This window comes from Antechinus flavipes, chromosome 1 (genome assembly GCF_016432865.1).
Source record: "Antechinus flavipes isolate AdamAnt ecotype Samford, QLD, Australia chromosome 1, AdamAnt_v2, whole genome shotgun sequence".
In the NCBI taxonomy this organism is placed as follows: Eukaryota; Metazoa; Chordata; class Mammalia; order Dasyuromorphia; family Dasyuridae; genus Antechinus; species Antechinus flavipes.
This window is the reverse complement of record NC_067398.1, coordinates 432,193,350-432,207,280: the sequence shown is the minus strand read 5'-3', so window position 1 is coordinate 432,207,280 and position 13,931 is coordinate 432,193,350. Positions and strand designations below refer to the sequence as shown.

General features: G+C 33.1%; 1 protein-coding gene across 1 annotated transcript in view; it reads left to right on the top strand.

Annotated features, from left to right (window-relative positions):
• E2F5 (E2F transcription factor 5) overlaps positions 1–13,931 on the top strand; it is a 30,556-nt gene that overhangs the window by 1,887 nt on the left and 14,738 nt on the right. Inside the window, exon 2 of the mRNA XM_051969962.1 lies at positions 13,443–13,552. Coding sequence (XP_051825922.1) covers positions 13,443–13,552 — 110 coding nt within the window. The remainder of the gene's footprint in view (positions 1–13,442; positions 13,553–13,931) is intronic.

Below are 13,931 nucleotides of genomic sequence, written 5' to 3'. Positions count from 1 at the left end.
TTCACTCTCAAAAATATTGCTCTGGAGGATAAATTTTGCTTTTAACTTAAAGTGAATTTAATTTGATTTTTGCCTTGACTTGGAACACCTCTTGAATATTAAGAGACACTTTGGGAGTTGCAAAACTAGGATTAGGAGGAATTATCCTCCTCAATGGGAGTAGCAAGCCAGTTTTAAATAACTTCCAGTGCTCATTCAATAAATTAAAGTGACATGGCATTCTTGCTATTTGATTTGGGAATTTTAGTTTACTATTTCAATCAATAAATAAATATCTATTAATCTTCTACTATTTGCCTTGAGACTGTGATAAGCCCTATGATTCAAAAAGAGGCCTTTTAGATACTAATACAAAAAGTTACAAAATGTTTTCTAATACTTTGATGTTTCACATAAACATTGTTTCACCAGTAATAGGAATTCCCCTGAAAGCACAAGGCTCTTGGCTTATGTTCTGTCAAGAAATACCTGAGTCAACCAAGTTAGAATTCTAACTTAGAATCCAAACTTGTTAGATATTTTTATTAGTCATTTTATGAATGAAGTTGGGTTTTTTTTTCCTCCTATGTGTAATTATGTTTATAGATATTTCTCTCATTCTTCATCCATGTCATTTCAGACTAAAAGATGTTGAGACCCTGGTGTAAATTAGGTCCATTCTGTCATACCACTTGTCATTTTTTAAAAATACATATAATGAAATTATGATTTTTACCTTACTGATTATCCCTTGTAGCCTATTCATTTAAGTAGCATGAGAAACAGCAAATACTATGATCCAAGAATTTCAGCATCTTCAAATTACAGAAACATAAAGTAGCAAATACTGTTCTTTAAACTACTTGGCAAATAAGTATCAAAAAGACAGTATTGAGTTATAAAGATGGATCATTTTGTTAAATTCCAACTCTATTCTTAATAGAAAATTATAATGAACTATGTAAGATGTAGCATGCAGATTTTATATTTGTAGTAATTATAACACATTGTGAAAGAATAAAGTCTAGGGGGGGATGGTGCTGCCAGAGAGACTACCAGCTTTGGAGTCATGAGTACCCAAATTCAAATCTTGCTTCTGAGACTTGATACTAGTTGTATGATCCTAGGCAAGTCACTTAACCTTGACTCCCCTCATCCTCCTCCAAAAAAAATCTATTTTGTAGTGATCTAATCTCTTTACTAAAATCAAATAATACAAGTTAGAGCATTGTTTAACCAAAGTTGTTCTTTAACATAGTTCAAAATTGGGATTGCCAATAGTTGCAGAAAAGTTAGTCTCTTATACTACTTTTGACTAACAAAAAATTATTCTGAATATTCTTTTTAGTCCACTCTTATGTCTTTTGAATCTTTCCCCCGGTGCAGATCACAACCCATCCATATTTTTTCATTTTCATATTTTTCATATGTTTCATATATTTTTTTTTCATCCTGTTCATTTTTGTTCATTAAGGAATCTGCCCAAAGCATTGGAGGTTACTACTGTAACACTGCGGTCTACATGACTGACCTGATCTCTCTTTCTGTTCGTAAATACTTTAGACGGTGTCTTTTAGGCTACTTTTTTTGGTAAGAGGTGATAAATATGTTGCAGCCTACTTTTACCCAACTGCTCTTTCATTTGCAGTTTTGATTGTAGAGAGAGCGAGCCTGAAATAACATGGACTCAGGAAACCTGTGTTGTAATTCCACATCTTGAACTTCTATGCAAAGACCCTCAAACTACCGCCTGCGGGCCAGATGCTGCAGCTGAGGATGATTATCCGCCTCACCCAGGGCTATGAAGTTTCTTTATTTAAAGGCCCACACAACAAAGTTTTTGTTTTTACTATAGTCCAGCCCTTCAACAGTCTGAGGGACAGTGAAATGGCCCTCTATTTAAAAAGTTTGAGGACCCCTTTGACATCTTAAGCCAAGTCACTTAACCTTTTAAAGTTGATACTTGTACCATGTTTTTTTTTTTTTTTCTTTTATTTACTTTTTAAGAAATTTTTTTTCCAAACCCACCACCACTCTTCCCAAATAGAAATGTTCATTTTTAGTGACAGAGGCAATCTGTGACAACAGTTTGGGAGTCCAGTATACAATCCCTTGCATAGTCCCAGCCTCCCTGCAGCACCAGCTAAGCAGGACTCTTGCTTTAGCATACGAGTTCTTACAGCTACAGTGGGGTAGGGACACTTTTAACAGTTCCAGGCCAGAAAAGAGGGCTTGTGTTCCCAGAAGGATCTCTGAAGACAGCTTGGGACTGTGCACTCTCCAACCTGGAAATGGAGCCCTACTTTAAAAAGAGTTAAAAGATGAGTAACCAGCTAGGAAATTGAGCAGACAACAAAAAAGCTTCTGACTATAGAAAATTACTATTGTGACAAGGAAGATCACAATGTCTTCAGAAGAAAATAACAAAGTCAAAGCTCCTCCATCCAAAGCCTCCAAGAAAAATAAGAATTGGTCTCAGGCTATGGAAGAGCTCAAAGGCGAAAGTCAAGTAAAAAATAGAGGAAAAATTTAAAAAAGAATTTAGAGTGGTGCAAAAAGAAATACAAAAAGCTAATGAGGAGAAGAATGTCTTAAAAGCAAAATTGGCCAAATGAGAAAGGTACAAAAGGTCATTGAAGAAAATAATTCCTTAAAAATTAGAATTGAGCAAATGGAAGCTAATGACTTTATGAGAAATCAAGATATAATTAAGCAACCTCCCCCCCAAAAAATGAAAAAATAGGGGAAAAATATGATATCTCATTGGAAAAACAACTAATCTAGAAAATAGATCCAGGAGAGATAATTTAAAAATTATGGTCTTCCTGAAAATCATAAAAAAAAAAAAAAAGAAGAAGCCTGAACACCATTCTTCCAGAAATTATCGATAAAAACCTGTCCTGATATTCTAGAACCAGAGAGTAAAATAGAAATTAAAGAACCCACTGATCATCTCCTTAAAGAGATCCCAGAATGAAAACTCCTGGGAATATTAAAACCAAATTCCAGGTCAAGGAGAAAATATTGCAAGCCTCCAGAAAGAACTAATTTAAGGATAACAGAAGATTTAGCAGCTTCTACATTAAAGGACCAAAAGACTTAGAATGTGATATTCTGGAGAGCAATGGAGCTAGGATTACAACTAACCACCAGTCTAGCAAAATTGAATGTAATTCTTCAGAGGAAAAGGTGGTCATTGAATGAAACAGGATTTTCAAGCATTTGTGATGAAAAGATCAGAGCTGAATAGAAAATTTGATTTTCAAATACAGAACTCAGGAAAAGCATAAGGAGGTAATCAGCAAAGTGATATAAGGGACTTAGTAAGATTTATCTGTTTATATTCCTACATGGGAGGATATTTGTAACTTATTAGGACTTTCTCATTATTGTGGCATTTAGAGTTCATATAGACAAAGGGCACAGATTTGAGTGGAATATGAAGGGATAATATCTTTTTAAAATAATAAAATTAAGGGGTGAGAGAAGAATGTACTGGGAGAAAGGGAAAGAGAGAAGTGAATGGTATTAATTATCTGCCATAAAAAAAGAAGCAAGAAAAAACTTACAGTACAAAGGAAGAGGAGGGGAGGAGAATGTAAGTATGTGAACCTTACTCTCATTAGAATTGGCTCAAAGAGGAGATAACATACATAATATGAGTATAGAAATCTCTCTTACCCTGCAGAAAAATAGGAGAATGGGATGTGGAAGGGAAGGTGATAAAAGAAAGGGCATATTGGGGGAGGGAGTTGTAAGTAGCAAAACACTTTTGAAAAGAGACAGGGTGAAGGGAGAGAGAAAATTAATTGGAGGAAATAGTTAGCAATAGTAAGCGTAAAAATTTTTTTTTGAAGCAAGTTTCTCTGATATGTTTAATTTCTCAAATATTGAGGGAACTGAGTCAAATTTATTTAAAAAAAAAAAAAAGGCATATCCTTCTGTAAACAGTGATTGGACCAATACATAGTTCTTATTTTTGGAAATTCAGCTCAGTTCCTTATGTATTTTGAGAAATGAAGCTTTTATCAAAGAAAATTGCTGTAAATTTTTTTCCCCCAATTCCCTGCTTTCCTTGTATTTTGATTGTATTAGTTGTTTGTACAAAAGCTCTTCAGTGTAATCAAAATTCTCCAGTTTACTTCCCATTATCCTCTCTATTTCTTGTTTAGTCATAAACTTTTCTTTCCTTATCCAGATAGATAATTTTGTTCCTCATACTTTCCTAATTTGCTTATTATATCACCCTTAATATCCAAATGATGTACTCATTTTGAACTTAGCTTGCTGTACAATGTGAATTATTGATCTATGCCTACCTTCCTGCCAGACTGCTTTCCATTTTTCCCAGTAGTTTTTGTCAAATAGTGAATTTATAGCCCTGTGGGCACAGATCATATTTTTTGATCATTTATCAATTGGGGCATATTTCTTATTTTTTATAAATTTGACTCAGTCCCCTATATACTTGAGAAACTAGACCTTATCAGAGAAACTAGCTTCAAAATTCTTTTTATAATTACTATTGCTAACTGTATTTCCTCCCCACTACCCCATTTATTTTCTCTCTCCTTCACCCTATCACATCTCAAAAGAGTTTTGCTACTGACTACTCCCTCCCCCACAGAGGAGTTCAATAGAAGGTGAGATAAGGAACTTGTAATTTAGAGAGAGAGGAATAAGGGAACAAATAGGTTGTTGGGAAGAAAATACTTTAGACATTGAGAACAGCAGCAGTGAAAATGTGAAATGTGAAACATTTGGGAGAAAAAGCATCTAGTTTCACCATAGTGTAAATCTCAAGTGAGGTATAATATGAGATAAGGCTTGAGTGTTAAATTAGAACCGAAGTCTGATATTGAGACTTAGTTTGATCTTTGATCAGTAGGCATGCAGAACCACAGAAAGTTTTTGAGCAGTGAAGTAAAAGGCTCATCCAAGAAGTATGAGAAAGAAACAAGTTAGCAAGATTATAAGATGAATAAAAGAGGCTGCTAATTGAGACTTGAACATTGGTCTTCATATTTTTGCCAGGCCAGGCTATATCAATACTAGTTTGGGAGATCCATGAAGAGACTATTTTCTTGTTATTTAGTTGATTAGTTGTGTCTGACTCCGTAAAGACACTGGAGTGGTTTTGCCATTTCCTTTTCCAACTCATTTTATAGATGAAGAAGTTAAGGCAAACATGGTTAAGTGACTTTCTCAGAGTCACACAAATAATAAGAGTCTGGAGCCAGATTTGAACTCAGGAAGATGAGTTTTCCTGACTCCAGGTCCAGCATGCAATCTACTATGCCACCCAGCTGCCTCAAAGAAGAGACTATTTAGGTGAAAAGTAATAAGGGCCTGGTAATATGAATGAGAAAAAGGAGAGAGTTTGAGAGGAAGAACCTGGAGATCGCATTAATGAAAAAGCCTGTGGAAACAATACTTAATGATTTTTATTTCCAAAACCATAAAGACTTAGTAGACATTTTTTTAGTTCTCTAATTTGAGGGGACAAAGAGGAAAAAAAAGAGTTCATTTGAAATATTCAATTTCTCCCAGGCATATTAAAAAGTATAGTGTTTGAGTAGTCAGAAGCTTATTAGGTTTTTTGTTTTATTTTTAGTAAGTCACAAAGAACTCATTTTTAAGACCTTAATCCATAAACCCTGATTGTATGTTCCATGTTTTTTTTGGTTTGGTTTTTGTTGTTTCCTGAGAAACAAGCAAGTTTATGCCTGGGTTAGGTATAATTGCCTTTTAAATTCCTGTTGTTGATATTAACAGGCTATGCAGTTTCCAAAATTTAATTCTTAAGGCATCTTTAAAAGATGTATTGGGAGAAATCCTAACTAATTTGTTGTGTTCAAGATCCTAGAAAACCTGTTTACCTGGTTCTTTCTCAACTGGCAATTTTACAACTTCCAGATGAAGTGAGTTAGTTCAGACCTTAGCAGCTGTTTGGAATATTTCTGAACCACAGTAACTAATGCAGAAGTGGCAACTGCTCCTGAGATTTCATTAAAGGTAGAAGCAGAGACGAAATTCCTATCCTCTCCTCCCTTCTTTAGTAATGACAGCCAGCTTCTTTGTGGCAAAAAAAAATTTCCCATTTCTTCATAACCTTATCCAGTGTTTATGGAAATAAAATGACATTTTAATTGTTTTGATTAGATTTTTTTTTTCTGTTTTAATAGACTGAACATTTTAAAAGCCTACTCACAATTTATTTTCCTTAATTCTGGAATTACCTTTTTATGTTCTCAGAACATTTCTCCACTAAGGGAATAACTTACAGATTTGCCTCAACTATTTTAGAGCCTTAAATTAGATTTTTATCAATGCATTTTATTACTGTGGCCTTAGTTCTTGAAAGCAATCCATTCTGTTGGTGCATAGCTATTGGTGTGAGAAGAATTTTCTATGTATCCTGGCAACAAACTATCTTTCTTCTGAAGACCACTCTCACTGAGTTTGGAAAAGCTCATCAAAGTAGACTGGCCACTTGAAAGAAAGAAAATATAAAATGTCCCCAAGTCCTGTGCATTCCACTTCTACAGTAATGATTATAGAGTGTTGGAAACCCAGTCAATCTAGACTATTTCTTGTTCAGATCGCAGTGTATAAATAGATGGACAAACATCAGACCATGTCTATCATTGTGTATGGATTGTGTGTGTATCATTTTGTATTTATAGATAGACAATTCACTAGGTTAAGAATTAAAAAGGAAAATAAAGTAGATTGTCTTTGTGAAATTGCAAAGGTTATTTATGATCATAGGCCTCTGAGGCAGAAATTCATTTTTTTTAAAAAAAATATTCTTTTAGAGATACAATAGTCTCCAAATAATTTAAGTTGAATATTGCTAAAAAAGTGGTGATGAGGCTTGTGATGGACATGAATGGACTTAATAAGAAATTGTGCAGGATAAGTGATATAAAGGATGTCATTAAAGAAATGTATGATTAGAAAAAAAAGGAAAGCCTATTCTTAAGGTGAGATGAAGGGATAACTTAAACATTGAGTGTGTAAGTGGTATTCACAAAATGTTAAAAAAAAAAAATAAGGGAGGCACTGAGTATAACAAGAGAAAGTTGTGGGAAGGACATGGGCAAAAATTATACAGGGTGAATTATACCACATTTTGAAGGGAATATGCATATTGATAAGGTCACAAATTCATTGGGGTATTTTCCATAATAAACATATTTATTTTAGTTTCTCATTTGGGAATCTTTGCTTTTGTCATGGAAATTTTTTTATGTAATCATTCTGCCAGTTTTGTCCTCAATTATTTCTTCCTGTTTACTTGCTATCAAACTAGGGTTAGAAATGTTAGTGGTTATAAGTCATAAAAATTTTTTTTAAAAAGCAATGATAATAAAGAAACAAAAATATTTCTAGTGGCTGCTGGTTTTTCAAGTCTAAAGAATATAAAATGCTCAATAAATGACTTATAAAATGTCCCTCTTCCAATATAGCATTTTTACATGTCACAAATAAAATTTTAAAAACTAATAAATTCCATTTATAGTGAAAAATTTATCAAATACCTTTATGTTAATTTACTGAAACAGATAAAAGTCTGTTATATCAAAACATAAAAGCCCTGTATATATTAAGTCAACTTTAGAACTTTTTGGCAGAAATTTAAAAAGAAATTATTAGAGGATCATGATGACAACCATTATAGTAAAGTGTCTTATTTTTTCAAATTATTTTGTCACTTTAAAAGAATGTCAATCAAGATACCACTGGGCTATATTACAGAATTACAGTGAATAAAAATCATGTAGAAAACATGTCTATATGAAAAGGTACTATGAAAAAAAATTGATGAGAAATTTGACCTGTCAGAACTTAAGAAATAAATTCACTTTAATTAGCAACTAGGAAAAAAAATGTCTTGGGAAGGAAAAAAGGGAAAAAAAAAAGAAACTAAAGATAGAATCTGGTATATATGAGAATTTAACTAGTGTTTAGTAGTCAAGTCAGAATTTCTTAAAATGGAATGACGATAATTCTTTTTGTACAGCAAAATAACTGTTTGGACATGTATACATATATTATATTTAACTTCTATTTTAACATATTTAATACATATTGGTCAACCTGCAATCTGGAGGAAGGAATAAGGGGGAAGGAGGGGAAAAGTTGGAGCAAAAGGTTTTGCAATTGTCAATGCTGAAAAATTACCCATGCATATATCTTGTAAAAAAAAAAAAAAAGAAAGAAAGAAAGAAAAATGGAGTGGTGATACATACTATACAAAGTATGAAAGGAAGAGAAGATGGATTGTTATCTGACCCAGGTGAGAGGTGAAAGGTGGACAGCCAGAGTGTTCTGCCTCTCACAGTGTTGGGAGAGAGTGAGAAGGGCCACTAACATGTTGGGTCAAAGATCCACTGAGGAAAAGTTTTGGAAGAACAAGGATGAGTGTTACACAAAATGGGCGTGCATAAATTGTTTCTGCCTCCACCATTGGAAGAAACTTCCAAGTAAGATCATAGCTTCATTTGAATATTTGAGAAATGTTTGGAATACTGAATACTATAAAAATTATGCAGGGAGAATGGTGGCAAATAGGAATTTTAGTGTTATGGTAAGTTTTAAGAATTCCTTCATCCCAATCAGATCTAGGTAGCTAGAAGATGATGACTAGAAGGACAGCCATCTAGCACATAAAGAGTGTAGGTCTTGGAGTGAGGAAGACCTTAATTTGGATCCCACCATGTACAGATCACTATGAGACCCCTGGGCAAATCACTTAACATCTATTTGATTCAGTTTCCTCATTTTAAAATAGGGATAATAACATCATCTGTTTTTCAGGGTTATTGTGAGGATCAAATGAAAGTTGTCAAAATGGAAGAACATTTCATTGGGTTATAGACTAAAAAATAACATGTATATGTACAAATAATCATACGTGGGGATGGCATGTATATTTGTTATATTAACATATTTTAAACAGATAGATAAAATCTCACAAAAATGAAGTGTATACAATATATGTGTATATATTATTTCACCCAAGTAAACTTGTATTTGCCACTAAGAAATCATATTTTTAAGCAGCAGGATTTGGAAATGAAACAATGATGTTCAGCCTTCTTGTGCTAAAATAGCAAGGGAAGGGAGAGTTTTATTTGCAGTAAGAGGAAAAGGAGATAGTGTATACTGCCTTATGTCGCTTTTAGTTGCCATTATTTGTTTCTCTTTCACTGCCAAATGTTATGAATGAGCTGTCTATATAACATTGCATCCATTTTCTCTGATCCCACTTTTAGCACTTTATTCAGACTACTGTTTTCTCTTTCCTTCAGAGAGCTCTAATCTTATATACTTTTATCACTTCTATGTTGATTGTCAAATCTATGTAGACCATCCTGTTTTTTCCTGATTGCTAATTTTATCCCTACATATTGAATGTTTTTTTTTTTGTCTTGAATGTCTTTTTAGTAACCCAAACTGATCATATCTCTCTCATCACCCAGTTACTTCCATGCTTAATTCATAAGCATTTTTGTGTTTATCTCTGTACAGCTGTCTTTAGTGTTTGTCTTTATTGTGATGTTATTTTTTTCTCTAAAATTCTCTCTAGAATAGAATATGTTCTCCTAGACCTAGGGCAAAGACTTTGTAACTTTTATCAACCTCCAAGTCCCTACGGTAATTCTAGTTACAAATTATATACTTATGTGTTGACAATAGAAAAATTATTCAAAGATATTTCTCCAAGTATTATATACAATATTAATGAAAGAAGTTGTGATAGTTAATCAGTTTGTCATTTCAGCAAATTATTTTTTCACCAAAAAACATAAATGTTTTATAGGCAAGCTGGTTTCACTTTCTTCTGTAAAACAAAGTGTGATGTTATATGATAAGCCCCTTAAGGTCCCTGAATCTATGATCCTCTATTTTAGTGACAAGAATAGAGCGCTGGGGCTGAGGGTCAGGAAAACTCGACTCAGTCCTGCCTGTGGCACTTAAAAAGTTGTATAATTCCATTCAAGTAATTCAAATAATTTTCTAGGACTGACCTGATAAGTCATAATTAGGTTTTGATCAATGGTTCTCTATTACCTCATAGATCAAATATGGATTCTTATTTAGCATTTAGAATTCTTTGAAACCTAACATAGGCTTGGCCCAGTGCTCTATCCACTGTGCTTCTATATGAAGACATGCTAGTGAGCTCAACAAAATTCTAGTACAAAAGCAATTGGACAACCCCTCAGATTCCAAGTCTAAATGGATTTGGTCTAGTGGTTATTTGGATGTTACTGTACTGTTGAGAAGCTTAATTGTGAAAACCTGTGATCAAATAGGAATTTGGGACTGTAAATAAGGTATGAACAGTATTGAAGAGATAATGCTGAGTTGTAGCATTGAAATTTTCAAAAATTGATATTACTAACCAGTCAGAAATGTAAAATTGAATAGCTCTTCTGACTTTTTAACATGAAAATTTAAAAAAAATAATAATCCTTTGCTAAGCAAGTTAAGGATAAATTGAATTTGCAGTTGATTCATTAAAATGCATGTTATAATATCGAAACTAGCAAAGTGTTGCTATGGTGTTTGTGTATGCTTGGAGAGCATTATGTAACCTTTTAAAGAACTCCTATTTAGAGGAAAATAACCAGAAGAGGAGAATTTTATGCATATGTAGATCAGTAGTAGTAGTAGTAGTAGTAGTAGTAGTAGTAGTAGTAGTAGTAGTAGTAGTAGACCAGTCCAGCCCCTTGATTATTGTATGAAACAGAATAGGAAAATGAGTTATTTAACCAAAATTATTCACTGAAAATACCTGAGATTGAGACAAGCATCACAAACATTAACCACCGGCTCTCCAAAAATCAATTTATGGCTTGTTTTCCTCCATTATGTTAAAAGCTGCAGTTTCTGAATATTATACAAAAACTAGAAACATCTTTTTTCTGTTTTTTTTTTCCTCTGCCCCAGGGTCATAGGCTGTTGTCAATCAATTTGTCAAAAAATGTTTAAGTGTCTTGTGTTCCAGTCACTTTTCCAGTGATACATAGATGAAAATGGGACAGATCTAGTCTTCAGGAGCTTTAGTTCTACTGGGAGATTAAAACCTTTTGAAGAGATATAAATAGTACAGAAACAAAATAATTTATAGTGATGAGAAACTATTGCAAGTAGCCAGGAAAAAAAATTCAAATATTATGTAGCCATATTTAGAATAACACAAGATTTTATTAGTTTCTATATTAAATTTTTGGAGGGCTTGGAATATATTATAGAAAGTAAAGGAACTAGGATTGTAACCAAGAATTACCTACCAGCAAAAATAAGTATAAACTTCAGGGGGGAAAATGGATATTTAATAAAATGAAGGACTTTCAAAGATTCTGGTAAAATAATAGTTGACTAGAAAATTTAACTTTCCAATGTAAGACTCTAAAGAAACAAAAAGGCTAAACAGGAAAGAGAAAACTTAAGAGACTCAATAAGATTAAACTGTTTACATTACTGTATGGGAAATTGATACTTGTAACTTATAAGAACTTTCTTGTCATTATGGTAGTTAGGAATATACATAGATAAAGGACATGGGTGTGAATTGGATATGATAGGATGATATCCTACCAAAAAAAAAAATAATGGGTGAAAAAGAGGAGTGCCCTGAAAGAAGGAAAGCTTTTATACTGCAGGGAAAGATGTGGGATGTGATGAGGAACTCTTGAATCTTATCCTCATCAGAATTGGTTCAAAAAAGATATAACATGCATGTTTAGTTGGGTATAGAAATTCCTTTCAGAATTACAGGAGGGGAAAGGGCTGATGGAAGGAAGGGTAGATTGGGGAAGGCATGATCGGAAAAATAAACAGGGTGAGTATAGATTGGAGGAAAATAACTAATCGTAACTGTGGGGAAAAGTTTGAGCACATTTTCTGATAAAGGCCTCATTTCTCAAGGATGAGTCAAATTTATAAAAAAGCCATTTCCCAATTAATAAATGATCAAAGGCAATATCTATCTAAAGCTATATGAGTAATATTCTAAATACTGTTGATTAGAAAAATGCAAATTAAAGCAATTCTGAGGTACCACCTCAGATTAGCTAATGCTACAGAAAAGAAAAATGACAGATGTTGAAGGGTATATGGGAAAATTGAGACACTAATACATGTTTGGTAGGAGTTGTGAACTGATCCAACCATTCTGTAGAGCAATTTGGAACTATATCTAAAGGGCATAGTATTTTCTTTTACTACATGACTAATGTGGAAATGTTTTGCATGACTGGATATGTATAACCTATTAATCAAATTGTTTGCATTCTCAGTGAGGGGGAGGGAAGGAGAGAATTTGGAACTCAAAAGTTTTTTTTTTTAATGTTAAAAATTGATTTATATGTAATTTGGGAAAAAATAATAAACATTTTAATTGAAAAATTCTGGGTTTTTGTTTGACTTGGACTCTAAGAAAATTTATTAAGTTCTACTATTTTGTAATAATTTCTTTTCTGGCCTCACACTAGTTGTGTGTCCCTGGTCACGTGGCTTTAATCCTGTTTACCTCAGCATCCTTATCTGTAAAATGAGCTGGAATAAGTAAATGGCAAACTCTGCCAGTAACTTAGTCAAGGAAACCCCAAAAGGTATCACAAAGAGTTTGGACATAACTGAGATGCCTGAACAACAAAAATTTTGAAATCACTGAACTTTCATATAAGTACAATAACTCTGTGCTTAATAAATAGCATTTTATAGCACTTAAAGTTTGCAAAGAGTATCACATTTTATCTTTACAACCTTGAGAAGTAGGTACTGTTATTATTCCCATTTTAAAATCAGATAGGGGTGATAAGCACAGGGTCACAAAGCTAGTAAATGTCAGGCTCAATTTGCCTTGACTCAAAATCTCTACTAAAATGTTGTGTGTTTTGCATTGGTATTTCACTATTGTTTTTGCTTTGTTTTAAAACATTAAAGTAGTAAAAATGACATACATCAAGACAATACAAATAATGTCTGGTACCCAGGATTTTTCCTATAGTGTTTTTAATCTAAAAAATCATTTATATGGAAAATTCAAATTTTGCCATCTTTTATTTGAATTGCCTTCAGTAATTACAATTGACCATTATGAAATTAGATTTTGTTACATTAATTGGAGAAGCAAAGTAGATAGGAATTCTGTTCATCAGGCAAAGATTTTCTGAATTTTTTACATTGTCTTTATGTACTTTGCATGATGACACCTGATTGTGTATGTGTGTGTTTTTCTTTAACAGCTGTTGGCCATGAAATGAATATTGTTTTTTTTTGGGGGGGGGGGGTTGAGAGGGGGTTGTGAATAGAAGATGACTTGAGCATATTGAGCTATTGGATTACATTTGGGATTCTATTCATACTGTGATTTTAATAATCAATTCCTTTTATCTTAAAATACGAATTTTTTATCTTTTTTTTTCCCCTATTTTAAAAAACAGGCTGCAGATACTTTGGCTGTCAGGCAAAAAAGAAGAATTTATGATATTACCAATGTTTTGGAAGGAATTGATTTAATTGAAAAAAAGTCCAAAAATAGTATCCAGTGGAAGTAAGTTATAGACTACTGTTATAGTCTGAAATTTTGATTCTTCCTGCATATGTCCAAAAAATCTGGCCTCTGCCTACATTATTGTGTACCACTCTGTTGTGTACTACTCTTCAATATGAACTTCCACTCTGGTCAGACCAATCTACTCTCTAACTTTCAAATATACATTTCATAATCTTGCCTCTGCCCTGGGACCATTTTCCTTACTCAGAATGCTTTTTTCCCTTCCCTGGCTCTTAAGTCTTCATTATCTTTCAAGACCAAATTCAAAAGAGTTTCCTGACATTCCTGATGGTGATCTTTCTTTTTCTGAACTTTCTTCTGGAGAATTTTATTTTTTGTCACTCATTTGACATTTAGATGCATATGCCCATATTGA